Source organism: Prunus mume, linkage group LG8 (genome assembly GCF_029339155.1).
Source record: "Prunus mume cultivar Tortuosa linkage group LG8, ASM2933915v1, whole genome shotgun sequence".
Classification (NCBI taxonomy): Eukaryota; Viridiplantae; Streptophyta; class Magnoliopsida; order Rosales; family Rosaceae; genus Prunus; species Prunus mume.
This window is the reverse complement of record NC_142705.1, coordinates 1214955-1240714: the sequence shown is the minus strand read 5'-3', so window position 1 is coordinate 1240714 and position 25760 is coordinate 1214955. Positions and strand designations below refer to the sequence as shown.

Here is a 25760-nt window from a genome sequence, read left to right as displayed (position 1 = left end):
ACAGGATTTAGAAAAGAAAAAACTGTAAACCAATATCAGTACAGAATTGAATTGAGATATATGGAGAGATCAGGGGCAAATGTAATGCATCTAGAAAAAAAGGGAAGATAAAAGATAAATGGGAATGAAATGAATTACGCTTTCTGTGGGTCGAGTGTAGACGATCCCAGAGCTTCTTCAGTGGGGAGACGAGGGACTGAAGCCACCCCATCCCCATAGGCGTATATATTTTAACTAGTACTAGTTAGGTTAAGGACTTAGGAGAAGAGAAGAGAAGAGTATGGTGTGGTGGGTGTGAAAATTAAAGTTAAGTTGGAACTTGAACTTGGAAGGAAGGAAATGGGAATAAACAAATTAAGGAGTTGAATTTTTCTTTAAAGTTTAAATAATGAGTGAGTTTGGTCTCGTGGACAAGGATGATACTGCAGGAGGCCAACCATACAACAAATATATATGACTATTGTTGAGGAGTCTTTGTCACAGGCACCCTTCTTCCCCCCCGCCTGCCCCTAGTGCACGTTCTAGTACTAGCAAAGAAAGAGCTAATCTGATGATTATATTACCCAGAGCTGCACTGCACCAAAACTATTCTTCTTGCAAAGCCCTTTTCTCCATTTCTATTTATTTATTTCTTTATTTCTTTCACACTCGAGGCTAGGCTTGTGCCTCAAGTCAAGCCTCTGTTTTTCTTAATAACACACACCACTGCACTCTTTACCCCTTCCTCTATGATATATATTACTTTTCTTTTCTTTTCTTTTCTTTTTATCAATAATAACGTCTATGTCCACTGTCCACACCCACCCCACTCCAACCACTTGTGCAGTTGTAGGGTTTTTTCTTGGTGTTGTGCCGTCAAATACAAGTACGAATTAATAAAGTATGATCCAGGCCAGGAGGAGGGGTTAACTTAGTGATAAGGTAGCAAGCAAAGCAGTCTTACAAGCAAGACCTTGGATTGGTTCTAGTACTTCTATTAGTCTTCCTCTTCACCTTGAAGCTACCTTAATTACCCTACCTTACTACCATTACAACAACAATTAATATATGGAATAATGGAAGCAAGCTTGCTTTTGAAAAGAAAGAAAGAAAGGGCCAGCATACACACACACACACACACACACACACACTCTTCACCCGTTTTGATTGGGATTTTCAATCTCCATGACAAGGCAAGCAAATAATTCCAATGAAATGAATCGCTTCTGTTCCTTCATGTAGAATGGACGTGGACCTGAAACAAACAAGGCTATTAATATTTATACCGCCCGGAGGAGAGGGAGAGGAGGGGGGCTTCAAGTTACAACCAAGCTCGTGACAATGTGGAAATTACAAGAGATAAAAATTAGAATGCGCTTTCATTAATCCTCCACCAACACTCAAACACTTGTCCAAGTTTCAATTTATTTCAGGAGTACGTAAACTTGTTCAACAACTGCAAAGTCAAGTGTGGTCATCAAAGGGATTCATTCATTGGGATGCAATGATATTTTCATGGTTCACGAGGAGGAGGAGGAGTACATTATTACCTGCGGCGTACGTAATTTGTAAACAAATGATCTATAATCAAGAATACTTTTTCATACATGATTTGATTGATACATAGAAAGAAAGGAACTGTTCAGCTCCTTCGCATTGCAAGCAAACCAAGAATATGCAACTCTCTATGCTGACGACCCAATTCATTTGTCCAAATCCAAAGCCCCAGACCACCGATTGAGTCTACCCCCCAAGTCCTTTACTATATTCGCATTCCTTCCCATGGAACTGAACTCACTGCCTCTTATTTATTTCCTGCATGTAATCCAATCCAATCCAATCATATTATCATGTATTACAGTGCGTCAGAAAATGAAAAACAAGCTATAACAACTAACATATTATCTATAGTCTCATCCAAAACGCATCTCACTCTGAGACTGACTTATACAGAAACTTCGATATTGTCTGTGCAACATTCTCTCCCCTTCATTTTAATATGTACATGAAACCTACATCTTAGGATATGCTTAGAAGAGAGACGTACCAAGGAAGCTTAAACGTGTCTTTCCACCATCCCTGCTTTGAGCAATTTGCAACTATCTTGTCCAACCGCACAATAATCTCAGAGAAAATTGGCCTAACAACAGGTTCTGGATCCCAACATTCCTCAATCAACCTGCACGCATACCATAGTGGCAGTGGCATCATCAATTAAGCATCAAAATCCTTCTTTCATATATAATAATGAGAAACAATTATTGCATCATACTAAGTAAGTCATCAGAGATACTCTTCACAGTCAAATATTGTGTAAAACTAGAAACTTTCGACATTACCCTGATGATGCTAAACCTCAAGATATGACTTGACATGAATTCCTCTATATATGTCAGACTAGAAGAAGACTAAAATTTCTGAAAAGATAAATCTCCCAATGACGGTCACTGAGATCATTTGTGACTTGCAAAGGTACTGGTGATCGTACTGGTGATCTTATTAGTCCATGAAGGATACAACAGATAAGAGTTTTCTCTTCTTTCAAAGTAAAAAATGAAATCCATACCGAACCTGGATTTTGATAAGCTATCTTGCAAGGAAAAGAATAAACCGATGATAACAGGATGCCAACTGAACAAAGTCCAGGTGTCTAGGGCATTACATGCTTTATTTTGAGTTGTTAAATGGCTTTTGTATATCGACAAAAAATAAAAAATAAAAAGGGGGCTCGTATAATTGGATCAACAAACTTCCATCAACTTGCCCAATAATTTGGGCTGAACTGAATTTAAAAGCAGACATCTGAACTGATAAATTGGAATACCTTAAGCTGTAAACAATTTGATAACTTATATTGAAATCAAACTTACTCTTTTAGTACAGGGGGATAACTTTTTGATTTGGTCCTCAACTGCGGTCTTGTTCCTTCCAAACACATCAGGTTCACAGCCTCTTCTATAGGCTTGGGATGGAATGGTTGTATTCCCTCAATCATCTACACCCATATAAAGAAAAACAAGGAACAAGTTTAACACTTCATTTCCAACTGATAAACAACTATGTTATTGTTGTCCGCATAACATCTTCCGTGAAAGGTAGAAAGCAAAAGCCACACACAAGGTGCCCCAAAACCACAAATGTTTTAAAATCAGAATCAAAAGTCAGTGTCTGCACGAGTGTTACATTGACACAGAAGTGTTTTGGGGAGAATGTGAGTTTACTTGAGTATGTGATGTATTTAAACAAGAGTCAGCATATCTAACCCCAGGAAAGTAAAAAATCATTTAGCAGTGCTAAACTGACAATGAATTAATGTTTAGAACATGATGAAGATAGTAAAAAGGAAAGACACCTCATATAATATGAGACCGAAAGAATATGCATCCACACTTCTGTCAAAAATTTCATTCTTGTAGATCTCAGGTGCCACATATAAACCTACAATGAAAGAGACAAGATATAATTTCTATCCTCAAAGACAAGGATAATTTTATCTTAGAGTGCAAGTGTGAGAGATGGATCCAAGGCAGGAAGAGTACAAGAACTTACTTGAAAGGTCAGCCCAAGGCTGTGCTAGTTTTGCTTTGTCAGGTGAAATTTTTGACAACCTAATCAAGCCAAATCCAGCTACCTTCAATTGACCTCCATTATCGAGCAAAATATTTCTGGCACCTTACCGAAATTTCAAATATTAAATAACCGTACATACTGACCAGAACCATAATAATTCAATAGCCAATTGTCACAAAAATTACATCAACTTATGCATTTGGTCGTCTTACTTTGGCTTTAAATCGCAGTGGATTATTGGGTCTGGTTTACATTCATGAAGATAATTCATGCCCCTGGAAACAGAATAAGAAAAGAAAAATGTCATAATGTATACAAGCCAAAACAAGCTACAGAAGTGTTAGAAGGATAAACAAACTTGAGGTACTCATAGGTATGAATCATATGATAAGATTTATGTGCTTGTTTTATAAACAACAAACTTTCTGAAATGTTTATAAGCACATCTATGATGTATGTAGGGTGAAATCTCTATTCGAATGAAGACCCCATAAGGCTTTTAAAAGAATAATTGGTAGAAGAAAAAACAATGTACATGCCTTGCAATGTCAAGAGCAAATCTTAGGGCTTTTGATGGGGATAAGCGCCCTTTCTTTTGAAGATAGCTTCCCAAGTCACCCTGAAAGATCACCATCAAAGCATTGAAAAACCATGGTTACAATATTTAAGTATATAAATGTATGTGTGCATGTTCATGACATACGCTACTACGACATAAACACAAGTCCTCCATTATCAACCAAATGGATTGGTCTGTTCCTTAATCATGACTGACGACATAAATGTATGCACCTCTAAAATGGAACATCTTTCATGGTGTGTACCCAGCCATCCCACTACATTATCAGAACCACTCTATTTGGCACTAAAAAGTCTACAGTAGATTTCAACTCAAATTTTGGTGTATGCACATGTGCATGAGAGAGAGAGAGAGCTTACTTTCGGATGATACTCTGAAACAATCATCATGGGTATATTTTGGGTAACAGCACCAACAAACTGAACAACATTAGGATGCCGAACCTTCTCTAACAACTCCAGCTCAGTTTTGAAAGCATTACTGTTTGATTTAAGAAAATATGAAGAATAAAAAAAAAAAAGTATGTATCACAAAAAGTATCATAGAAGTCTATAACACTATATCACTGAACTAATAATGGCTTCGAAACTAACTAACTAAGGAGCAGTTCAAAGAGCGACAAGAATATATGATTTTTTTTTTTTTGGGGGTAAAAAACAAGAATATATGATTTATATATTAGAAACAAGTATAATACTACATCACCTACATCACCACTATTTTGAATGTTTTACCCAAAGTTATGCTAACAGATACTAGATAGTAGATTGCATGAGTTCATTAGTTATTAGTTAATTGTTAAAGACACAGATAATTGGGCAAAAAATGGGGGTAGGGTGATGTGAGACATACATGCTTTCAGGGTCCGAATAGCTTTCCTTGTCAAGTATCTTTACAGAAACCTTTGTACCATTCCATTTAGCCACTTGATACGTTCCCTGTTGAGGTGGAGAGAGAAACATATCTGTAATCTGTCTAAATATATTAAACATATATTTGATAAGGCACTAAAAATAACGAAATCCTTGGGTAGTGTAGCTCTACCCCGATAAAATTGCATGCAGCCCTTGTCTCCTCTAGAGATTCATCAAAACAGCAAGGGTTTCTCATTTATTTAGAAGATGATAAATTGTGAACTTCTCAGGAAATTAAGAGTTTCCAGTCCATGATATGTATGATAGTGTTTAATATTGAAGGCAAAACTTTTTATTTTGGTACAGAAAAGAAAGAATTTTTGTCTTTGCATGCATAATTTCTTCTGAAAAAGTTAGCAAATCCTAAGGTCAATCTGATATGGCTGATATATTATAAAGCTTATTAGAATAATGATGGAAAAGAGACCTTTGTCAGTGAACACTTCGAAATCAGTTCAAGAATAAGGGACTCAGACTTTCAATTTTCTCATATTGCTTATGATGACGGAAATGCAGAGAAACTGCCTTCAAGTCACCCTAAAACTAGAGACATGACATACCATTTCTACCAGGGCTGCAGGAATCTATAAATAGCAGAGAAAGGGGACAACCTTTGAGATACCATCACTCTTTCGAACTTGAAGCTCTAACGGATTGAGCTCATACTCTGGAACTTCTCGAGGATTTGCAACAGTCATTGGTGTCTTCCTGACTTTCTAAAAAATAAAAACAGAGAAAAAAAATTGGTGAGTCCGCATCCACCAGCAGGCAGGCCTGGAAAGAGAAGAAAGAAATTGATAGGACTATACCGGTACTTTGGCTCCACGTGCCTTGAGAATATTGTAAACTTCTGTATTCCCATAATACTTAGCATCAGCAGCTGCCTGTCCACATTGAGCACACTTGATATTCAATTTCCTCCAATTATAATATATAAATAATAATATGGAAACTGCAAACATGGGTTTTTCTTCTTCATTCTCTTTATATCAATAATAATCTAATGACAATTTATTAATTTAAACAAACACTGATCGACAATTAAACATAAGAAAGAAAGAAAGAAAAAACATCTGCATTCATAGCAGCATAGGAGGATGAGGCAGAGGTTTTATAATCAATCGGAAGGATAATTGATTGATCGCCGACCAGACCAGGCAAGAAAGAAGAAGAGTATAATATAAATGGAAGTAGTACCGTACTGCCCCAGCGATCACGAGCATCAATATTGGCCTTGCGGGTAAGCATGAGCCTAACAACGTCAACGTGACCCTCGCATGCGGCTATATGGAGCCCCGTACGGCCATCCAAGTCGATGCTGTTGACGTCGACGCCTTGATTGAGGAGGTCCTCAACGCCGTTGACGTCGCCACGGCAGGCGAGGAAGAGGAGTTGCATGGTGGAGTCGAGATTCTCGGGGACGGAGAGATCGGCTTCGTCTTCATCGTCGTGGGAGGGGCTGCGGCGGATGGGGTCAAGGGAGGACTGGCGGCCGAAGCTGAAGCGCAAGTTATTCCTTCTCGGGTCCAGCGACGACTGGCGACTGAACTGGCGACTCAGGTTCCGCCGCAGAGACCCCGTCGAGAACTGCCGCGATATCCCTCGCTTCAATTGCGCCGCGATGTGCTCCATTTTTAATTCAATTTAATGCAATTTCTCTTTCTTTCTGAGTGAATTGCAATTGCAATTGCAATCTTATAGTATTTCAATTGCAAATGCAATTGCAAGTCAATTCAATTAGGCGCATGCAGCAGGTAGCTGCGGTTAATATTAACGTTTCACTCAGCAAAAAGAATAACAGGATAGATGGCAGCTAGCTAGCGACGCGTAATCATCCTTTTTCATGACACGAGGAGGAGATTCGTCTTCTTCTTCGATCAAGTTGTGGAAATCAATAATGAAGGAATGAATGAATGGTGGTGGTGGTGGTGGCGGGTGTGGTCGGGATCGAGAGCTTGTATGGGGATGATCCCAGAGGAGGTGAAGCTCTCGATGCCGATGGAGGAGGTAAGGAGGAGGAGGAGGAGGAGGAGGGAGGAGAGGGTGTGAGTTTGTGGGTTCAGAAAATGAGAGGGAGAGAGAGAGATGGTTGAGATCCGAGTGAGGCGCGCATTCAACAAGTAGAGAGAGAAATTGAGGGAACGGTGGTGGTGTGGTTTCTTTGTTGTTTCCAGTATCCACACACTGCCGCGGAAAAGCCGTTGGAGATTTATTTTCTTTTAATGTAGAAAATAATTGAAATTCTTTGGGCGTGTAAGACGCGGCAATGCTACAGTTTGCTTCAGTTTCTGTTATTCACGTAATTAGAGTATTATTCATCCTGAAACTGAATCTTGCTTTGTTTGCAAATACTAAATAGGGTAAATACTCGTACTAATATTATTATTATGGCTATGAATGAATATCTGGCGGTGGTTGGGTGGTTGGATTATCTTTTTCTTTTCTTTTTAGGGATAAGTTATGCATATATTAGCTATTTTTGCTTTCTCAGACTCAGAGCGTGAGAATCAGATAACTTACAAGTGTGTATTGAAAGGGATTTTGACACGTTTGTTTGTTTGTTTGTTTTTGGGTTACAGACATGCTTGTTTTTTGGCCGTATAGGGATGGGACGATGGGAGTGAATAAAATATCGCCCGAGCTGGAGCTGAATGAGTCGATCATCAGTTGTCCACTTGTATGTAATTTGTAGGTCAATGAATCTGACCGACAAGGTCAAACCTTGGATTAATTGCACACAAGTTGAACCAAGCTGTCACTTATCATCATCAACATCTTCTCTTTTCTTAATTTTAAATTTTTAATGGGAGGAGAGAGGAGAGGAGAGGAGAGGAGGATTATCACCGACTGAACAAGGGGAAGGACGATGGGTTGGTAATATGCATACCATCAGTGTCCATCAAATGACAAAGATACTGTTGAGAAAAAGATGCTTATGCGGTGTAAACAATTTTATCGACCATCATCCATCCATCCATCCATCCATCCAGATCCACATGATTCATGAAACAATCAGTCTGAAAATGGATTACAACAATCTTTAAAGTTGCCTTTTTTTTTTCTTTTTTTCTTTTTGGTCTCATCCACTTTATTTTGATTCCAAACTTTCTTCTCTCTCATCTACTTTCTTTTTAATGTGAATATATAATTAATTAAACCTAATAACACGATTGAGCAATTATTGAGACTCGACTCAGTCCAATCCGACTCCGCGACAATTCCATCAATTCTTATTCCACCACCAAAAATAAAAAATAAAAAATAAAAAATAAAAAAGGAAAAAGAAATCTTATTCTATGTTATCGCTATCCACCAAACCAAACGGAGGAAAATCCAACCATATCTCGTCCTAATCTTAACCATGTTCAACGTCTTGTATTTTAGGATTTTAGTGCCTGCCTAATTCTGATTACTTTTAAATGAAACTTTAGTGCCTGCCTAATTCTGAATTCTGAAATCTGAAATTGATGGTTACTGCTCGGAGACCCACCTTTGGAAAGCAACCATATCAATTATGAATTCATCATGAAAAGTAATACAATCTGACTGACGAATAAAAGGCAAAATTAGAATAGAATAGATCAGTCTCCAGTATTAATAAGTAGAAGACAGTCTTAACTATATAAAATAAATCCATACATATAAGGTACGTGGCATAATTTCGTGTTACCATACCAACAAGTTCCACCACTCATACTCAAATGCCATTTTTATATTCCAAACAACCACACAACCATTCAAGCCAATTAATTAAACCTTATTTGATTACACAAAGATGATATCCAATTTCAAGTGTCTTCTTGGGTGTGAGAGAACATTACCAAACAATGACAACTAACTCTCTATATAATCTCCTCAGTGTGGGTAGGCAGCACAGGTAAACTTAGAGAACGTTACTATAGGAGACACAGCACAGTTAAACTTACTTTCACCATCATGCGTGAGATCAAATCAAATAAGGTTATCCAGTCAAAAGTGTTTTTCATCACAGAGTCCCTTCACTACAACTCCACCCTACAACCCCCATCAAAAAATTCAAACAAGGCCAATGATTTCCAAACCCGTCACATATCTTGATGCGTACGTACCTGTTACTTCTCAAGGCAAACTAAACTAAAAACATCTCTGATTTCTCTGACGACAAGACTTATGCATCTTAGAAAGTTAAAAACATAAAAATAAAACAAAATAGCATGTTGAACATCAACATCCAATTTTATCATCAATTTCCTATATCATACATAATAAGATTTTGCAAAACCAGACACGAGAGAAACAAGTACGAATATCATGTCCATGATCAACTCAGAACCATGGTAAAATTGTAGCAAATTCAAGCTCAAATTGATTCACTTAATCAACACCAAACATACTTGATTCCAAATACTTAAAGTAAGAAATGCATATATCCAAAAAACAGTCACAATTGAAACTAATAAGCAACTTACACAGCGTCATCCAAAAACAAACACTTTGAGAAACTTGACAAGGGAAAAAGTTATACGAACCTTGAATATTTTATGACGAGTTAAACTTCTAAGTGCGACTTTTATTGCTATCTGAACTCACCAAAAAGCTAAATTCCACAGCAGTGTCAAACCAAAGCAAAGAGAATGATACAACACTATTTTCTACGCTTGTTGGGACCAGTCTTGTAGCCACCCTTTGTAGGCTTGCCCCAAGGTGTTCGAGAACCCTTCCCATGAGAACCACTACTCTTGCTCTTACCCTCACCACCACCATGAGGATGATCTACTGGATTCATTGCCACTCCTCGAACCGTCGGTCTGCGGCCTAACCACCGGCTCTGCCCAGCCTTGTAGAGCTTCTTAGGCTTATTTCCTTCACTGGGGACCGTACCAATCGTGGCCTGGCACTTAGAATCAATCCACTTTTCAACACCCGAAGGCAGTCTCACTAGACACCTTGAAGTGGGTTCTTTCAAAATCTTTGCGCAAGTACCTGGTGCTCGAACTAACTTGCCGCCTTGACCTGGGTGCACCTCGATGCTATGTATTTTGGCATGAATATGCATATCAGCAAGTGGCATGCACCTTCCGAATTGTGAATTGATATCATAGTGAAAAAACTGATTACCTGCCCCACCCACATCTGTGGAAATATCTTAACAGTAAGATTCATTTTGGCAGCAAGAAGGTAATGAAAATGCAGCTTAGTTCAAGAATTCACTTAAAATCTCCACTTGGTCAAATTAACTCAAGGGCTGGAGTAGAGTCAGAAGTCATTTCCACTTTGTACAAAAGCAAGCAACAACAACACTTACAGTCAAATTGCAAGTGAAGTATTCAGGCATAAAGCCAATTTTTGAGTGAGCATAATAAAGCAGCAAAAATCAGAGTTTTTGGTTCCCCAAAAAAGAAATGGTGAAAATTGAAAACCTCATTTTTCTTTGCCCTACATTACAGAGCAATCAAACGGCAATTTGGCTTAAATCTCATCCTCAATGTGTTTAAAGCACAAGCAACCTATATATAAAGATTATATATCAGCTAATTTAAATTCAGCTGCATACGATTTTTCCAACGGTACGATAAACAAAAATATATATACAACAACAATTCTTTTTCTGGTTAAGGAAGATGTGATGAGGAAATATGTCGAAATACCGGTGGAGAGAGTGCGACAAGCAGTGGTGGTGCTGATGGCGTTGAAGTGGCCGCCGAGGAGCCTGTTGAACAAGGTCGATGAAGCCGCTCGAGCTCTCCACACAGCCATTCGACCGCTTCTAGGGTTTTCTTTCTCAGTTACTTCCTTGTACCACGTCACTCACCAGCCAAGTTCTTAGTGGGACCAACGAAGATACTGAAGGACAACGAGAAAGCTGACTTGGCTACCCAAGGGTATTATCGTCAATCTATTTTACTAGAAACAGCGGGCGTCGTTATTCGGAAGTGGTGGTAAGCTAAACTAGTAACAGCTCTTTCGTTTCGTTCCCATATCTCTGTCTCTCTCTCTCTCTCAATGGCATTGGCGGCGACCATTTCTTCAGCTCATCCCTCTCCGAAACTGTTTTCGTTTTCGTCGGAGCATCCTCCTCTAGCCTTAGGGTTCTCTGATTCTCTAGCGTTTCCTTCGACGGGCTCAGGTGGTACTTGGAGATCAATAAGCCACAGCTATGAGCGCAATAAGCAGCAACTCGCCGCCTCTGCTAGAAGCTTCGACGAGAAAATCGCAGAGAAAGCCTTCTCTTCAAACGGCTCTTCTCCTTCGGCCAGCCGCTCCAAGTATGCATGCAATTCTATAATTAATTAGATTAGATTAATAATTAATGATCATTCATTCGATTCGATTGGTTGATTCATTCTTTGATTAGATTAAATTACTTACAATGAATGAAGCAGGGTAAGAAGGCACGCGATTTCAGTATTCGTTGGGGATGAAAGTGGAATGATAAATCGGATAGCAGGGGTGTTTGCGAGGAGGGGGTACAACATCGAGTCGTTGGCTGTGGGTCTAAATAAGGACAAAGCACTCTTCACTATAGTTGTCTCTGGAACCGAAACGGTGTTACGCCAAGTGATTGAGCAGCTTAACAAGCTTGTCAATGTTCTCAAGGCAATATTCTTAAGCCAAATCATTGAAGATTTTCTAATTCTTTGTAACCTTTTTTTTTTTTTTTTTTTTTTTTTGAGTTGTTGATTACTCTGCATTTATTTGTTTTCCTTACTGATTTTTCAGTTTTTTTTTTAAAATCTTTTACAATGTGATGGGTAGGTTGAAGATCTCTCCAATGAGCCGCAGGTAGAACGTGAACTAATGCTTATAAAAGTTAATGCCGATCCAAGTTACCGTGCCGAGGTAGTTACAGAGCCATCCCTGCTATAAATTTGGTATTCAACATAGCTTGTTTCCTCAAGGTATTTTGTTTTGTTTCTGTTTCCCAGATAAAGTGGTTAGTGAATATCTTTAGAGCAAAAATTGTGGATATCTCAGAACACTCGGTAACCATCGAGGTAATTATTGGTAGGCCTTTCGGTGAGAGCATGTATACATTGATTTTACCAAGTTACTTAGTTTTTTTAATCATCTAGGTGACAGGAGATCCTGGGAAGATGGTTGCTCTGCAACGAAATTTTAGCAAGTTCGGGATCAAAGAAGTTGCAAGAACCGGAAAGGTGTCAAATTAATAGAGCATCAATGGAATTCTAGTCGTTTTTCTTCTCCTTCTAGCATCTCATATTAATAGTCTTTTAATGATGTATTTCATGTGTCAATATGTTTACTTGTTCTTGCCTGTAGATTGCCTTGAGGAGGGAAAAGCTGGGTGCATCTGCTCCATTTTGGCGATATTCAGCAGCTTCATATCCAGATCTTGAGAGAACAGTTCCTATTGATGCTCTTGTGAGGGATGAAAGCAGATTAGCTAATGCTGAATCTGATATATCTTCGGGGGTATTTACTTCTTCAGCCTTGCATGTATTTAGCCCTCATCAAAAGCATCTATTTTACTCTGTTTTTTTTGTTTCATGTGCATCTTTCAATTTTGAGATTGAGACAGATTGGAATTATTAATAAATGGGGACTTTTGGAGTCTTTTTTAAAACATGTACTTCATAATGAATATAACTGTTTAATCATAAGGTCTTTCATTATGCAAGATTCATTGTGAAAGTTCCTCGGTAGCCCATTTAAATCTTACGAAAGAGCCATCTTTGAATGCAATCATTCCACTTTTATCTTGAAACAGTGATGTATTCTATCCTTTTTTATGTGACGGAAAATCATTATTGACTCGTAGATTGATCTATATATTTGTTCATGAAGGGTGATGTTTATCCCGTGGAGCCATCTGATACCTTTACAGTCAATCAAGTTCTTGATGCTCACTGGGGTGTTCTCAATGACGAAGATGTAAGTAATCTTATTATTGATAAGATTGATTTTTTGGTTTTTCTCTCTTTTAATGGGATGCAAGTCATATACCATTTCACAATCAATGAGTTGTGTTCAAATATGCGTAGTTGGAAGCTGATACAGGGAGTTTAATAGAAACAAGTGCTTAATGAGTTGTTATCTTCACTTCGTATCAGAGACTGATGTGATTTACATTTGAAAAGGAAACTAATTAATGAGTGATTGCCAGTCTGATATTGAACTGATAGTGGAACCAAATATATTCCACAAAGATTAAGTTTATTTTTTAAGCGTGGTGTGTCATTGCAAAAACTGAACCAACTAGATTTATACAGATAGTTGGGTTTACCAATTTAGCACTAGGATGTGGTCCCTGAATATGTTGTATGGCGAATACATGGACCAAACTTCTGCCTCGTGCATAATAGTTTTCTCTGAGAACAGCTCATCACTAAAGGCTTTTTATGAAATTAAGATCTTATATGTTTATTTCCTTAAAATTTCCTCATAGTTGTTGATTTATTTTTTGTTGAGCTACTCATTTCAGACTAGTGGACTTCGATCACACACTTTATCCATGCTTGTAAATGATGTTCCTGGGGTTCTTTACATTGTTACTGGCGTTTTTGCTCGAAGGGGTTATAACATTCAGGTATATTTCTTCTGACCATTGTTATCTTCTAATACGCCATCTTTATTTTTAGACCTGGAATAGTTAATCAAATCTTGGTCGAATTTTAGACTTATGGATCCTTTGGAAATATCAGATATTAAATTGAGAAATTAGGTTTCCTTCTGCTGTTATTCCCTCCTTTGTCTTCTGTTGAGGTAGAAGTTTTAGGCATTTGTTTAATTGAGCTGGTTTCTCGTTTCCAGAGTTTAGCTGTTGGCCATGCAGAAGTTGAGGGGCTCTCTCGCATTACTACTGTTGTTCCTGGTACAGACGAATCAATTAGCAAGTTGGTGCAGCAGCTTTATAAGCTTGCCGATATTCATGATGTGAGAATGTTTAACTATTACAAAGAATGCATTTGTTTAATATATTAACGTAAAATTGATTCGTTCTGATCTCTTATGAATTGTGATGAATGCAATGAGTAAATTTAATGCTACTTGGTTAATGCAAATTTGGTATACGCATGAGTTGTGTGCTCTGCACCACATATTCTTGTTCTTGTATTCACGTTTTGACCTGAATCACCTGATTGTAACCTCCCCTTCTTTCGAAGTCATTGTTATTTGTAAATGATAGTTGAAAGCCAAGGAGCATGAAGTATTACCAGTCTGTTGGTCTCCCCGCAACTTAATAAATTGCTCTTGGATATAAAAGAGGAGAAAAGAGATAAAGGATCCAAACCCAGCATAGAAAGAGAAAGGTATAAAAGGGTGGGGGAGGATCCATTTCCATACCCAGCAGTCCAGCACTCAGATAGTTCATCTTGACTTCATAACTTCTTTGCACCCTTAACTTCCTGAGAGTAATAGTTTTGGACCTTTCTTCCTTGTGCCCTTGTTAAGGAATTATTTTTTATTTTTTATGTTTCATAAGTTCAGCATCCACAAGACTAATATTATCGTAATTCTGTTTCTGTTAAGAATACAGTCCTTGATGTAAGTTGTGAACCTAACAGATTTCTGCAAATTCTAACTTTGTTGATGGCGGATGACTTTTCAGGTTCAAGATCTTACCAACTTGCCATTTGCTGAGCGGGAATTGATGTTGATAAAAATTGCTGCAAATGCTGTTGCTCGAAGAGATGTGCTTGATATTGGCAACATTTTTAGGGCCAAGGCTGTTGACGTCTCTGACCACACAATAACCCTTGAGGTGAATATGCCCTTTTCCTATATACAATTAGGGGAATACACCTGACATGCCATGACCCAACGTGAATTGCATGTGTTAAAGAGAATAGACATGCTATGTATTACCTCAAGATGGTGTCTGTGGGGTGGGGTAAGGTAAGGGGCCACTTTACGTTGTTAGAGCCAAATCTCATTCTGCCACAGTTGCTTTACTTCAAGTGGTAGGGTTAATAAGGCATGAAGTCCAACCGTTAATCTCTAAATTGGGCTGTGGCCTTCTCATGTTCTTGGTTTCTTCAATAAGATTTATATTTGTTTGCTGTTGGTAACTTGGTGCTGATCATATTGATCAATTTGCTTTGGTTCAGCTTACGGGAGACCTGAACAAGATGGTTGCACTGCAGAGGTTGTTAGAGCCCTATGGCATTTGTGAGGTCTGTCCTGCGAATTTAGTAGACTTTCAAATTTTTTTTATAAGGTTGGGTTGCATTATGAGTCTTGGCCTTCACAACTACCTGGAATGTTTGTTTTCCCACCTTTTTCGGTGACTTGTTGGCTAGTTTTTAGCTGTTTGTTTTGTTTGATTCTTGCTTTGATGTATGAATAATTCTGGTAATGTTTGTGCGTTTGGCAGGTGGCACGTACTGGACGAATTGCGCTGGTGCGTGAGTCAGGTGTGGATTCCACACACCTCCGTGGATACTCTTTTCCTCTGTAGTTGTAGTTGGCAGATTTTGATTAGGAAACTTGACTGAGTTATAAATGTGTGCAAGGTTATTTATTTATTTCATTTCATAATATATAGTCTCAACGGAACTTTTTTTTGTTCCATTACAATAAACAAGCTCGGAAGAAGATCCACACCTGGGTAATCTTTTTGTTTTTTTTTATTTTTTCCAACGAGCTTTGTGGTATGGAGATGCATGTGTGTAGCAGTGATTCAGGAGAAACTACGAGCACCTGTTTAATGTTTTCCAGCATTGCGACCTGAGATGTTTGAAGGCTACACTGTTTATTTAAAATAAAATAAAATAAAATAAAATAACAAAAGGCCCCGTATAGCCGAGCGGCCAAAAAAAAAAGGGAACCAAGTATAGCCGGCCGGCGAAACTGTTAGTTTTTTTTTTTAAAAAAAAAAAGAACCAAGTATAGCCAAGCGGCTATACATTTAAAAAAAAGAACCCAAGTATAGCTGCGCGGCTCAAGGGGCCGCGTACCGCCAGGTAGCTATACTATGTATTATAAATTTAAAAACCCAGGTATAGCCGACCGGCTATACTATTAATTGCGGGAAAAAAGGGGCCCCAGTATAACCGATCGGCTATACTATTATTTAAAACAAAAGGACGTACAGCCGGGCGGCTATACCATTTATTAAAAAATAAACCGGGTATAGCCGGGCGGCTATACGATTATTTTTTTTAAAAAAGACCCATGTATAGCCGTGCGGCTATACAATTATTTTAAAAACAAAAGGCACCAAGTACAGGCTGTACTAGTAATTTTTAAAAAAGACTCTAGTCTCGCCGGTCGGCTTTACTATAATTTTTTTTCAAAAGGGCCCCAGAATAGCCATTCGGCTATACTATTTTTAAAAAAAAAAAACCCAAGTATAGCTGCCGGCTCTACTATTATTTAAAAACAAAAAAGCCGCCAACTACAGCCAGGTGGCTATACTATTTATTGTAAATAAATTAAAAACCAAGGTATAGCCGGTCGGCTATACTATTAATATAAAAAAAGACCCCAGTATAGCCGGTCGGCCATTCGACCGTTTAAAACAAAGGAGCCAGGTACAGCCGCGCGGCTATAACATCATTTAAAACCAAACAGCCGACCGGCTGTACTAGTAATTTTAAAAAATTTAAAAAAAAAGACCCCGCGCATAGCCGCACAGCATAACTACAATGTTTTTTTGAGGACCCAAGTATAGCCGCGGGGCATAACTATTACTTAAAAACAAAAGGAACCAAGTACGGTCGCACGACTGTACTGTTTATTTTAAAAAAAACCACAGTATAGCCGCCCGGCTATACAATTAATTTTTTTTTAAAAACGGAGACCTAGGTATATCCGCGCGGCTATACTATTACTCTGAAATATCCGCCTGGCTAAACTACTTATTTTAGAAAAAGAGCCCAGTATAGCCGGTTGGCTATATCATTAATTTAAAAAAGGACCCCGGTATAGCCGCCCGGCTATATGATTTATTAGGAGAAAAATAAAAAGGGAGCGACAGCACAGCCCCTTTGAACAAGCTTACAAAAACTTGTACAAACCAAGTGCATTATGTAATTAGATGCCTCAAATTACACTTTACAATAATCTTCATTTTGCCATGTAGCTAGCAAGCAACAGGTTTAGAAATCCCAACCCAAGTGTGATGAAATGAAAGTCACTCTCGGGAAACTACAACCAGCTGCTTTCCGACATTGTTGCCTGCAAAGAGCCCGATCAGAGCTGCTGGAGCGCCCTCAAGGCCTTCAGCTACATCTTCCACGTAGGTTATCTTCCCTTCTTTTATGGCAGGCAGAACCGTTTCAAGAAACTTTTCCATAAAGGTAATAGTAATTGAAAACCAGGAAGCCCTTCAAGTGGACCTGTTTCAGGCTGCTCCAGGTTGTACTGTGAGATCATCCCACAAGCTGCAATTCGGTCATTCATCCTCTTGTTTAGTAGCACTGCATCAAGCATCTTTCCCCCAACATTATCAAAGTATATATCGATTCCTTCAGGGAAGTACCTATTTACAAAAATCATACATTTGACCTTTCCTTGTTTATCTAAATCACAATTTTGATTTAGATAGAATACTGACCTTTTCAAAGCTGCATCAAGGTCAGGTTCGTCTTTATAGTTGAAAGCCTCATCAAAACAAAACTTGTTCTTCAGCAAATCAACCTTAACTCACAGAAAAAGTATTATATTAAAAAAGAAAGCAGCAGAATTGTTGAATAGAAGAGAAAGCAGCAGCATAACAGCTAAGCTAAGCTAAGGACTAGTGATCTTTTCTTTGGTTCCAGCACTACCAACAACATGGCAACCAGACAACTTTGCAAATTGGCCAACAAGCTAACCTACTGCTCCAGATGCTGCTGAAACATACACTGTCTCTCCCTTCTTAGGAGAGCAAACCTCATAAAAACCAGCATAAGCAGTCATTCCAGGCATGCCTATACATCAAAGCAACTACATGAGATGAGCCTTGAGCATCAAGCAATGAATATAAATTAGGGTAACCCTCATGTTTCGTACCAAGAATTCCAGTATAGTATAGAGAGAGGGACGTCGTGGGTGCTGTGAATCTTCAACAAAGACTGGGTTGCAGTGGCAGTGATGAGACTGTATTCTTCCCACCCGGTAATTCCCCAAACCAAGTCGCCTTCCTTAAACTTCGGATCCCCAGATTCCAACACCTTACTCACTTCATTTCCGCTTATAGGCTGCCACAGCCATATTCCAGAGGGAGCCACAATAACAATCTCAGTCAGATCAGCTTACTTGTGTTATAAAAAAGAAAAGCAAACCAAAGCAGAGAAAAGCAGAGCAGATCAGAGAGACTGACCGAACCGGGGTTGAAGGAGTTGATGACATAACGGGTGCCACTGCCAGGATCGCAGGACAAGTAGAGGTTCTTCACCACAACCCCTCACAACCTTCTGGAAGCTTCAAATTTATACTGCCGGTGCTCACCACTTGCAAGTCAGATTATTTGGGGAAGCCGGACACGTAGTCCTTCAGAATCACCTGCTTGTTCCTCATGATCTTGATCACTCCCTCCTCACTCGCCATTGATTAGCAGAATTTATTAATTGCTTAAGTTTTTACCAAACTAGCTGTTTCAGTTTTCTTTTACTATAATATAATGGATGCAGAGTGAGAGCCGATGAATTTAGGTGGTGCTCTGCTTCTTCTTCATCTGAACCAGAGTATTTATTTAGAGAGGAGTTTGCTATAAGTCTTGTTTGTGGCACTTGATTATACTGAGATCTGCATATTTATATTTTATTCAAGTGTTTTAGTTCCAATAAATTTCTTTTAAAGAATGATCCAAAATATAGACAGCTTCGAGTTTTTCTTTTCTCAAATTAAAAAATTCAAAATAAGGGCATCCTTGCCAGAGAAAGATGTATTATATGTATACGTTGTTCTTGGTATTGTTAAGGATGGATACCTTCCAAATTCCAATGACAGCCCACAAGTGACAATGATACGGAGTAGAGGAGAATAATCGACCCAAACCTTGTCATACTAAAGGAAATTACACCATATATAATTCAAACAAAAGGAAATTACAACTCTCTGCATATATGATTGAAACAACATTTATAAAGGAGACACAGTTCTCGTCAACAGAATGACGTACAAGGGCAATTCTTGTCACAAGCCAGTACAAGCTTCAGTTTAATTTCAATGCATAACTTGCATTTACAATAGATAACACCACCATATAGCTAAAGGTTCAGAGGTATAGAGTTGGTTCAATCATTCTCGGGAAACTACAACAACCTGCTTTCCTACATTGCGGCCGGCAAAGAGCCCAACCAGAGCTGCTGGAGCGCTCTCAAGGCCTTCAACTACATCTTCAACGTACGTTATCTTCCCTTCATTTATGGCTGGCACAACCATTTCAAGAAACTTCTCGTAAAGATGATAGTAACTGGGAGCCACAAAACCTTCCATACGGAGCTGTTTAGAGATCACAGACGTTAAATTATGTACACCTTCTGGTTGCTCAAGGTTGTACTGTGAGATCATCCCACAAACTGCTATTCGGCCATGGATCCTCATGTTCAGTAGCACTGCATCAAGCATCTTTCCCCCAACATTTTCAAAGTATATATCGATGCCTTCAGGAAAATATCTGTTAAGAAAAATCATACATTGAGACCTTTCCTTCTTTATGTTACACCAAAATTATGGAATATAGGAAGAGGAGCAACAGCCGCACATACTGGAGGCCTCTCCTTATTTATTTTGCTTTGTTCATTTTATACCTTTCAAGGAGGGGTCCTACCACCAAGACATGAGAAACTCAGTATATATAGCTCCAACATATGAAAATTATAGACAAAGAAACACCTCCTCGTTATCGGACATGGGCAAAGCTTCAAATAAAATCTCGATTCTGATGCAATACATTTATATAAGGCTCACCTTTGTAAAGCAGCAACCAAGTTAGGTTCTTCTTTATAATTGAAAGCCTCGTCAAATCCAAACTTGTTCTTCAGCAAATCAACCTTAAGTGACAGAAACAAAATATATATATTAAAAAAAGAAAAGGAAAGAAAAATGTAAAAAAGTTCCAGTGTAATAGTGAACGCTGTAGAATGACACTATCAGAGTCATTGCCCATTGGATGAATATCAATTGAGTGCAGCATGTTGAAAAATAAAACTAAACGAGTTTAACACACTTGATGAGTGACTGGTCCCCAATATTTGTACTGAGGAACAAGATTTTCTCTTCTATTTTCCAAGTATGTTATTATTTTTTAACTACATTTTTCAGGTTGAGAATTTGGCAAACATCAATATACATACATGTTTCTAAAACAAGAACAATCTGAATCACAGCTATGAATTGCCAACTAATATGCTAGTCCACATTGACCACTAAATTGCAATGACTCACCTTTTCTTTGCTTCCAGCACTCCCAACAACATAGCAACCCAACAACTTTGCAAATTGCCCAACTAGTTGACCTACTGCTCCAGATGCTGCTGAAACGTAGACTGTCTCTCCTTTCTTAGGAGAGCAAACCTCATAAAAACCAGCATAAGCAGTTATTCCGGGCATACCTATATAAAAAGAATACATTAGATGAGCCTTGGGCATCAAGCAGGACATATCTTGCATTACAAATTAACCCTTGCATATATATCTGAAAAGTACGTTTCACAATGGTTTAAATCTATTAGAAAGGATTATTTTGTGATCACGTTCAAGCAGAAAATGGTGCTACAGATCCGGGCATATAAATTACTGCATGACAATCATACAAAAATTGAAATTATGTACCAATATCATTCGAGGGATTAGGCCCTCACGAGCTTTGGTGTACTTACACTCACAATAATCACGCATCAACCTCATATTATAGATTTCAGAAAGCTAGCTACTTGTAGCAGAAGCAATTTTCAAAAAGAGAACTTTTAAAAGTGACAGTGGGGGGAAATAGCAATAGCAGCATACCCAGAATTCCAGTATAATAAGAGAGAGGGACATCGGTGTTGTGAATCTTAAACAGGGCCTCTGTTGCAGTGATGACACTATATTCTTCCCACCCGGTAATTCCCCAAACGAAGTCGCCTTGCTTAAACTTGGGATCGCCAGATTCCAGAACTTTAGCCACTCCATATCCAGTTAAAGGCTGCGAGAGATTCAGTATATCAATGTGTTATCATTAAAAGTAGAGAAATCTTAAATTGAAAAGGATTAGCATAAATCTCAGCATAAAGCAGAGATATTTAGATACAAGAGGAAGAGGGTTTTGGTTTTAGATCATTAAATCATCCCGAACCGAGGTTGAAGAGACTGACCGAACCGGGGTTGAAGGAGTTGACATAACTGTCGCCGGGATGGCGCTTGGTCATACGGCCCCTCATATATGGATCGCAGGACAAGTAGAGGTTCTTCACCAAAACCGCACCACTCGAAGAACCTTCTGGAAGCTTCAGCTCTGTACTGCCAGTGGTCACTTGCATGTCAGATTCTTTGGGGAAGCCGGAGACGGTGTCTCTCAGGATCACCTGCTTGTTCCTCATGATCACTTCCTCTGCTGCTCCTATGAAACTTGCAATTTCCAATTTGCTTGAGCTTTTTTAACCAATAGCTTCTGCTGCGGCTCCTCTCTCTAAATGTAAATGGGTCTGCAAAGTTGTATGCGTGCCAATCGATACGAGCAATGTCAATGGGTCTGCTCGATGATTTTGTGTCTATGTGTGACGTGTGCGTATGACACGTATGAATAATCCATTCCATTTCGACTTTGCCGATTTCGAGTCTATCTACTACCAGACAGGCACGAATGCCTATTGTGAAAATCCATCTATGCATTTGTTTGGTTTCTTAATCTTTCAGGATTGGAAATTAAGACCTCTTCCAACTTGAATTGGGCAGGAAATGTTACACCCGCCCTAATTTAAACAGACCAACAAAAAAAACAAAAAAAAAACCTGCAAGTTGCATGGATTGATTGAAGGGAGTTTCACTAAAACACCCAAAATAGAGGTTGAAATTATAAAAAAACCCAACACCCAAAACACTTTATAAACACACCCAAAACCCATCATTACACACACTCAAAACTCATTTATAAACACACCCAAAAAGTTGACTTTGGGGTTGATTTTGAGTGTGTTTCTATGTTTAAATAGTACTTGAGTTTTTTTATAAATACATGTCTAGGATTGGGTTTATTTATAAATTTGTATTGATTGAAAGATCAAAAAAGTTCAACAACATTTATTAAACAAGATTCGCCACAAACCTTGTACAAGTAGAACAAGTATAAAGTTGTAAATGGAGAAGAAGCATTTGCTTGCATTTGCATTTACAGTAGATGATGATTCTACCATATGGGCTAGGCTAGGCTAAGCCAAAGAAAGAAAGAAAGCTTCAGTTCAGACTTGAGAGAGAGAGAGAGAGAGAGAGAGAGAGAAAGAGGCATGGAGGAGAGTGTCGAGTCTGATCAAGTCATTCTCGGGAAACTAGAACCACCTGCTTTCCTACATTGCGCCCCGCAAAGAGCCCAATCAGAGCTGCTGGAGCGCTCTCAAGCCCTTCAACTACATCTTCCACGTACGTTATCTTCCCTTCTTTTATGGCAGGCAAAACCATTTCAAGAAACTTCCCGTAAAGATGATAGTAATTAAAAACCAGGAAACCTTCCATGCGGACCTGTTTAATGACCAGATGCATTAAATTATGTACCCCTTCCGGCTGCTCCAGGTTGTACTGAGAGATCATCCCACAAACTGCAATCCGACCATGGACCCTCATGTTCGGCAGCACTGCATCAAGCATCTTTCCCCCAACATTTTCAAAGTATATATCGATGCCCTCCGGAAAGAACCTGTTAAGCCAGTCAGTGCACACATTTAGTTCATATATAAGCAATCACCCAAAAGTAGGGAATAGATACAGTAAGAGGACGGAGACATGAGTTTCTATATAAATATGTCGCTAGCCACATGCTCATACAGTATGTACATTTCACTTTCTCTTTCTCTGTTTCAGGATTGGGGATTAAATTAGGATGTCTGTTAGAGATTGCTAATGCCTTTTATAGGGCTTGCCCTTTGTAAGTAGGACATAACTTTTTAAAAAAACAGTTTAACTGGATTTTGATTAGTACACCTGTAATACTGACCTTTTTAAAGCTGCATCCAAATCAGGTTCTTCTCTATAATTGAAAGCAACGTCAAACCCAAACTTTTTCTTCAGCAGATCAACCTTAACTCAAAGAAATGATATATTATACATCTCTATATTAAAATATGGAATGAATGGGTAAACAAATAGTATTGTGAAATAGTGAAAATGTAGCAATGACCACCATCAAAGTTTATAGATGCACTTTCCACCGCAATGTATTAAGAAGCATATGCTTACGCTGTGTCCAATGATCTGGACATTTTGCCAGCGAGAGTTCTTCAATCAGATGAAGCAGCAGGTTAAAGAATAAAACTAAATGAATTTTACAAACATTATTTGAGGATAAAGAATATTGGTCACCAATATAATATTTGTACTTCTCAACATGTTCTCTTTATTTGTTAAATTTGTCCAGTCAACAATTTGGCACACATCACTAAACACTTGTTTCTAAGCCAAACATTGTCATCCAATTTGAGTCACAGCCACAGAATTCCAACTAAAATGTAAGTTGACATTGACCAATAAATTGCAATGATTCACCTTTTCTTTGGTTCCAGCACTACCAACAACATAGCAACCAGACAACTTTGCAAATTGGCCAACAAGCTGACCTACTGCTCCAGATGCTGCTGAAACATACACTGTCTCTCCCTTCTTAGGAGAGCAAACCTCATAAAAACCAGCATAAGCAGTCATTCCAGGCATACCTATACATAAAAGCAAGTACATGAGATGAGCCTTGAGCATCAAACAGATTTATTGCGCATTACAATTTACAAATCCATATTACTGAAAACTTGGTTGAACTAATTAGGATGGATCACTTCAGGAATCGCATTCAAGCATAGGGCAAAGCTTCAGATCCAGGCAGGAAGATGACTGTATGACCCATTGAAGTAGAATCACTTTATGCTAAATAAATTCCCGAACTGCCAAACCAAATTACTAATCTTGAAAAGGAATGTGGTACATTGGTCTGTGAAAATCTAATTTATGAAGAGTAGTGTGAGAATTAACAAAAGCAATTCAACTTAACATCGTAGAGGTCACAGTGCAGGGAGAATACAACTAGAGATGAGAATATACAAAAATCCTTTCATCATGAGGAAAAACCGTTGAACAAAAAAGAGGATTTTGACACAATCTGTTCACTTCTAACTTTAGCATGAGAATAGTCTAAAAAAAATTAAAAATGAACTAATATTGGTAGACTCCGGTCCGTACTCAACATAAAAGATTGTGGACAGGTGCTTGTAAATTATTCAAAGAAGTAGCATACCTAGAATTCCAGTATAGTAAGAGAGGGGCACATTAGTGTTGTGAATCTTAAAGAGAGAGTCTGTTGCAGTGATGATGCTGTATTCTTCCCACCCAGTCATCCCCCATACCAAGTCGCCTTGCTTAAACTTGGGATTAGCAGATTCCAAAACTTTAGCGACTCCATATCCAGTTATAGGCTGAGAGAGAGGATTTCAATATCAAATGTGATAAAGTTAAAAGTAAGAAATGCTAGCCTACAACATTGAGTAGACACTATCCTGGCCTCCTGGCCTCCTGGCCTGGGTATGAGTTGTAACTTATAAACGTCTCATCCAGCCGATGGCATAATACTAATAAAGCTTGGATCTTGGATGTTCATTTGTTACAACATACATAACTCAAGTGTGGATTAGATATCTGATATGGACTAGTGCAGACAATTTCGCGAACAAGAGAAGAAGGATAATTGATATCATCACGAACAAACCACAAATCATCATAATTTTTCTCTCACACATAACATAATCATTAACATACAGCCCGAAAAATCAACAAATACGATAAAATTGTACTGCCGAACCCAAAAAAATGGGACCGGGTTTCTTTTCGGATGTACATCTCAGAGAAGAGAGAAATGCTAAAAAAGATTCAACCTTGATATGAATTTGAAAGGAAATAAAGAAGGCAAACATTATCAAAACAATTAACAAGTTAGAGACTGGGCGACTCACCGAACCGGCGTTGAAGGAGTCGACATAACTGGCGCCAGGGTCGCGCTTGGTCATGCGGCTTCTCATATAAGGGTCGCAGGAGAGGTAGAGGTTCTTCACCAAAACCCCAGCAGTGGAACCTTCTGGAAGCTTCAGCTTGGTAGTGCCAGTGGTCACTTGCATGTCAGACTCTTTGGGGAAGCCGGAGACATAGTCTCTCAGAATCACCTGCTTGTTCCTCACCACGTCCTCTGCTCCCACTCCACCACCAGTACTCGCCGCCATTAACAATGCTGCTGCTGCTGCTTTCTCTTCTTCTCTTTTTACTAATTGCTTGGCTTCTCTCCGTTTCTGTCTATTTTGTGGAAATCGTCTTAATATTATGTTAATGTAGGCGGAAGGAAGACGATATGAACAATGATGGATATTTGAAGCGGTCGAAAACCAAACCGAAGATTATGTATGCTAAATTGCGTATGGAAGCTTCTCTTACTCTTTAGCGTGTTGCCGTTGTGGGTATATTATTGCCACGTGTGAGGATAGCGTTATTTGGCTATTCCCATTTAAATTTAATCATCCTATTATGTAGAATTCTTATCATGTGTTACGAAATGTGAGTCTTTCTCGTGGAAGAAGGGGAGAAATTCTCTAATCCAATGGGTGAAGGGCAAGATTGGTATGTCA

The 25760-nt window shown here is 38.6% G+C and overlaps 5 protein-coding genes and 1 pseudogene across 6 annotated transcripts; 1 reads left to right on the top strand and 5 right to left on the bottom strand.

The window, feature by feature from the left end:
• Positions 1-1450: 1450 nt before the first annotated feature.
• LOC103341326 (integrin-linked protein kinase 1) lies at positions 1451-7238 on the bottom strand. Its single transcript, XM_008244831.3, has 12 exons — positions 6241-7238; positions 5853-5927; positions 5655-5759; positions 4982-5067; positions 4489-4609; positions 4089-4168; positions 3762-3824; positions 3529-3644; positions 3332-3417; positions 2850-2974; positions 2027-2158; positions 1451-1794 (listed from the first exon to the last, which is right to left on the bottom strand). The coding sequence occupies exons 1-12, from the start codon at positions 6673-6675 to the stop codon at positions 1788-1790; spliced, it is 1431 nt and encodes a 476-aa protein (XP_008243053.1). The 5' UTR covers positions 6676-7238; the 3' UTR covers positions 1451-1787.
• Positions 7239-9449: 2211 nt separating this feature from the next.
• Positions 9450-10832, bottom strand: LOC103341328 (Ribosomal protein L2 family). Its single transcript, XM_008244835.2, has 2 exons — positions 10671-10832; positions 9450-10155 (listed from the first exon to the last, which is right to left on the bottom strand). The coding sequence occupies exons 1-2, from the start codon at positions 10777-10779 to the stop codon at positions 9668-9670; spliced, it is 597 nt and encodes a 198-aa protein (XP_008243057.2). The 5' UTR covers positions 10780-10832; the 3' UTR covers positions 9450-9667.
• A 128-nt stretch (positions 10833-10960) lies between these two features.
• On the top strand, positions 10961-15596 carry LOC103341327 (ACT domain-containing small subunit of acetolactate synthase protein). Of its 2 annotated transcripts, none has more exons than XM_008244833.2 (12): positions 10961-11288; positions 11406-11619; positions 11779-11862; positions 11949-12017; positions 12096-12179; positions 12304-12456; positions 12829-12915; positions 13466-13570; positions 13795-13917; positions 14594-14746; positions 15093-15158; positions 15359-15596. In XM_008244833.2, the coding sequence occupies exons 1-12, from the start codon at positions 11026-11028 to the stop codon at positions 15440-15442; spliced, it is 1485 nt and encodes a 494-aa protein (XP_008243055.2). In that variant the 5' UTR covers positions 10961-11025; the 3' UTR covers positions 15443-15596. The 2 variants fall into 2 exon arrangements, with proteins under 2 accessions (XP_008243055.2, XP_008243054.2); XM_008244832.2 differs by having other exon boundaries at positions 11403-11619.
• Positions 15597-17119: 1523 nt separating this feature from the next.
• On the bottom strand, positions 17120-18516 carry LOC103341329 (2-alkenal reductase (NADP(+)-dependent)-like; annotated as a pseudogene).
• A 481-nt stretch (positions 18517-18997) lies between these two features.
• On the bottom strand, positions 18998-22142 carry LOC103341330 (2-alkenal reductase (NADP(+)-dependent)-like). Its single transcript, XM_008244836.3, has 5 exons — positions 21267-22142; positions 20920-21097; positions 20359-20525; positions 19882-19964; positions 18998-19588 (listed from the first exon to the last, which is right to left on the bottom strand). The coding sequence occupies exons 1-5, from the start codon at positions 21489-21491 to the stop codon at positions 19210-19212; spliced, it is 1032 nt and encodes a 343-aa protein (XP_008243058.1). The 5' UTR covers positions 21492-22142; the 3' UTR covers positions 18998-19209.
• A 21-nt stretch (positions 22143-22163) lies between these two features.
• LOC103341331 (2-alkenal reductase (NADP(+)-dependent)-like) lies at positions 22164-25516 on the bottom strand. Its single transcript, XM_008244837.3, has 5 exons — positions 25098-25516; positions 24386-24563; positions 23647-23813; positions 23099-23181; positions 22164-22801 (listed from the first exon to the last, which is right to left on the bottom strand). Exons 1-5 carry the CDS (start codon positions 25359-25361, stop codon positions 22423-22425), a joined length of 1071 nt encoding a protein of 356 aa, XP_008243059.2. The 5' UTR covers positions 25362-25516; the 3' UTR covers positions 22164-22422.
• Between the last annotated feature and the right edge of the window lie 244 nt (positions 25517-25760).

What these genes read in the sequence shown, in the direction of transcription:
- LOC103341330 (XM_008244836.3), bottom strand. Translation starts at nt 21,491, where the DNA reads ATGAGGAACAAGCAGGTGATCCTGAGAGACACCGTCTCCGGCTTCCCC. An exon ending in GTGCTGGAAGCAAAGAAAAG is followed by an intron (nt 19,965 to 20,358) that starts GTGAGTCATTGC and finishes CTGTCACTTAAG; the next exon opens with GTTGATTTGCTGAAGAACAA. An exon ending in TTGGTTGCTGCTTTACAAAG is followed by an intron (nt 19,589 to 19,881) that starts GTGAGCCTTATA and finishes TTTTCTTAACAG; the next exon opens with ATATTTTCCTGAAGGCATCG.
- LOC103341328 (XM_008244835.2), bottom strand. Translation starts at nt 10,779, where the DNA reads ATGGCTGTGTGGAGAGCTCGAGCGGCTTCATCGACCTTGTTCAACAGG. An exon ending in TTGTCGCACTCTCTCCACCG is followed by an intron (nt 10,156 to 10,670) that starts GTATTTCGACAT and finishes ATATTTCCACAG; the next exon opens with ATGTGGGTGGGGCAGGTAAT.
- LOC103341326 (XM_008244831.3), bottom strand. Translation starts at nt 6,675, where the DNA reads ATGGAGCACATCGCGGCGCAATTGAAGCGAGGGATATCGCGGCAGTTC. An exon ending in GTGATCGCTGGGGCAGTACG is followed by an intron (nt 5,928 to 6,240) that starts GTACTACTTCCA and finishes CAATGTGGACAG; the next exon opens with GCAGCTGCTGATGCTAAGTA. An exon ending in CACTGCGATTTAAAGCCAAA is followed by an intron (nt 3,645 to 3,761) that starts GTAAGACGACCA and finishes GTAAGGTGCCAG; the next exon opens with AAATATTTTGCTCGATAATG.
- LOC103341327 (XM_008244832.2), top strand. Translation starts at nt 11,026, where the DNA reads ATGGCATTGGCGGCGACCATTTCTTCAGCTCATCCCTCTCCGAAACTG. An exon ending in CCTTCGGCCAGCCGCTCCAA is followed by an intron (nt 11,289 to 11,402) that starts GTATGCATGCAA and finishes CAATGAATGAAG; the next exon opens with CAGGGTAAGAAGGCACGCGA. An exon ending in GTGTTCTCAATGACGAAGAT is followed by an intron (nt 12,916 to 13,465) that starts GTAAGTAATCTT and finishes TACTCATTTCAG; the next exon opens with ACTAGTGGACTTCGATCACA.
- LOC103341331 (XM_008244837.3), bottom strand. Translation starts at nt 25,361, where the DNA reads ATGGCGGCGAGTACTGGTGGTGGAGTGGGAGCAGAGGACGTGGTGAGG. An exon ending in ACTCCTTCAACGCCGGTTCG is followed by an intron (nt 24,564 to 25,097) that starts GTGAGTCGCCCA and finishes CCTCTCTCTCAG; the next exon opens with CCTATAACTGGATATGGAGT. An exon ending in TTACTATACTGGAATTCTAG is followed by an intron (nt 23,814 to 24,385) that starts GTATGCTACTTC and finishes TTTTATGTATAG; the next exon opens with GTATGCCTGGAATGACTGCT.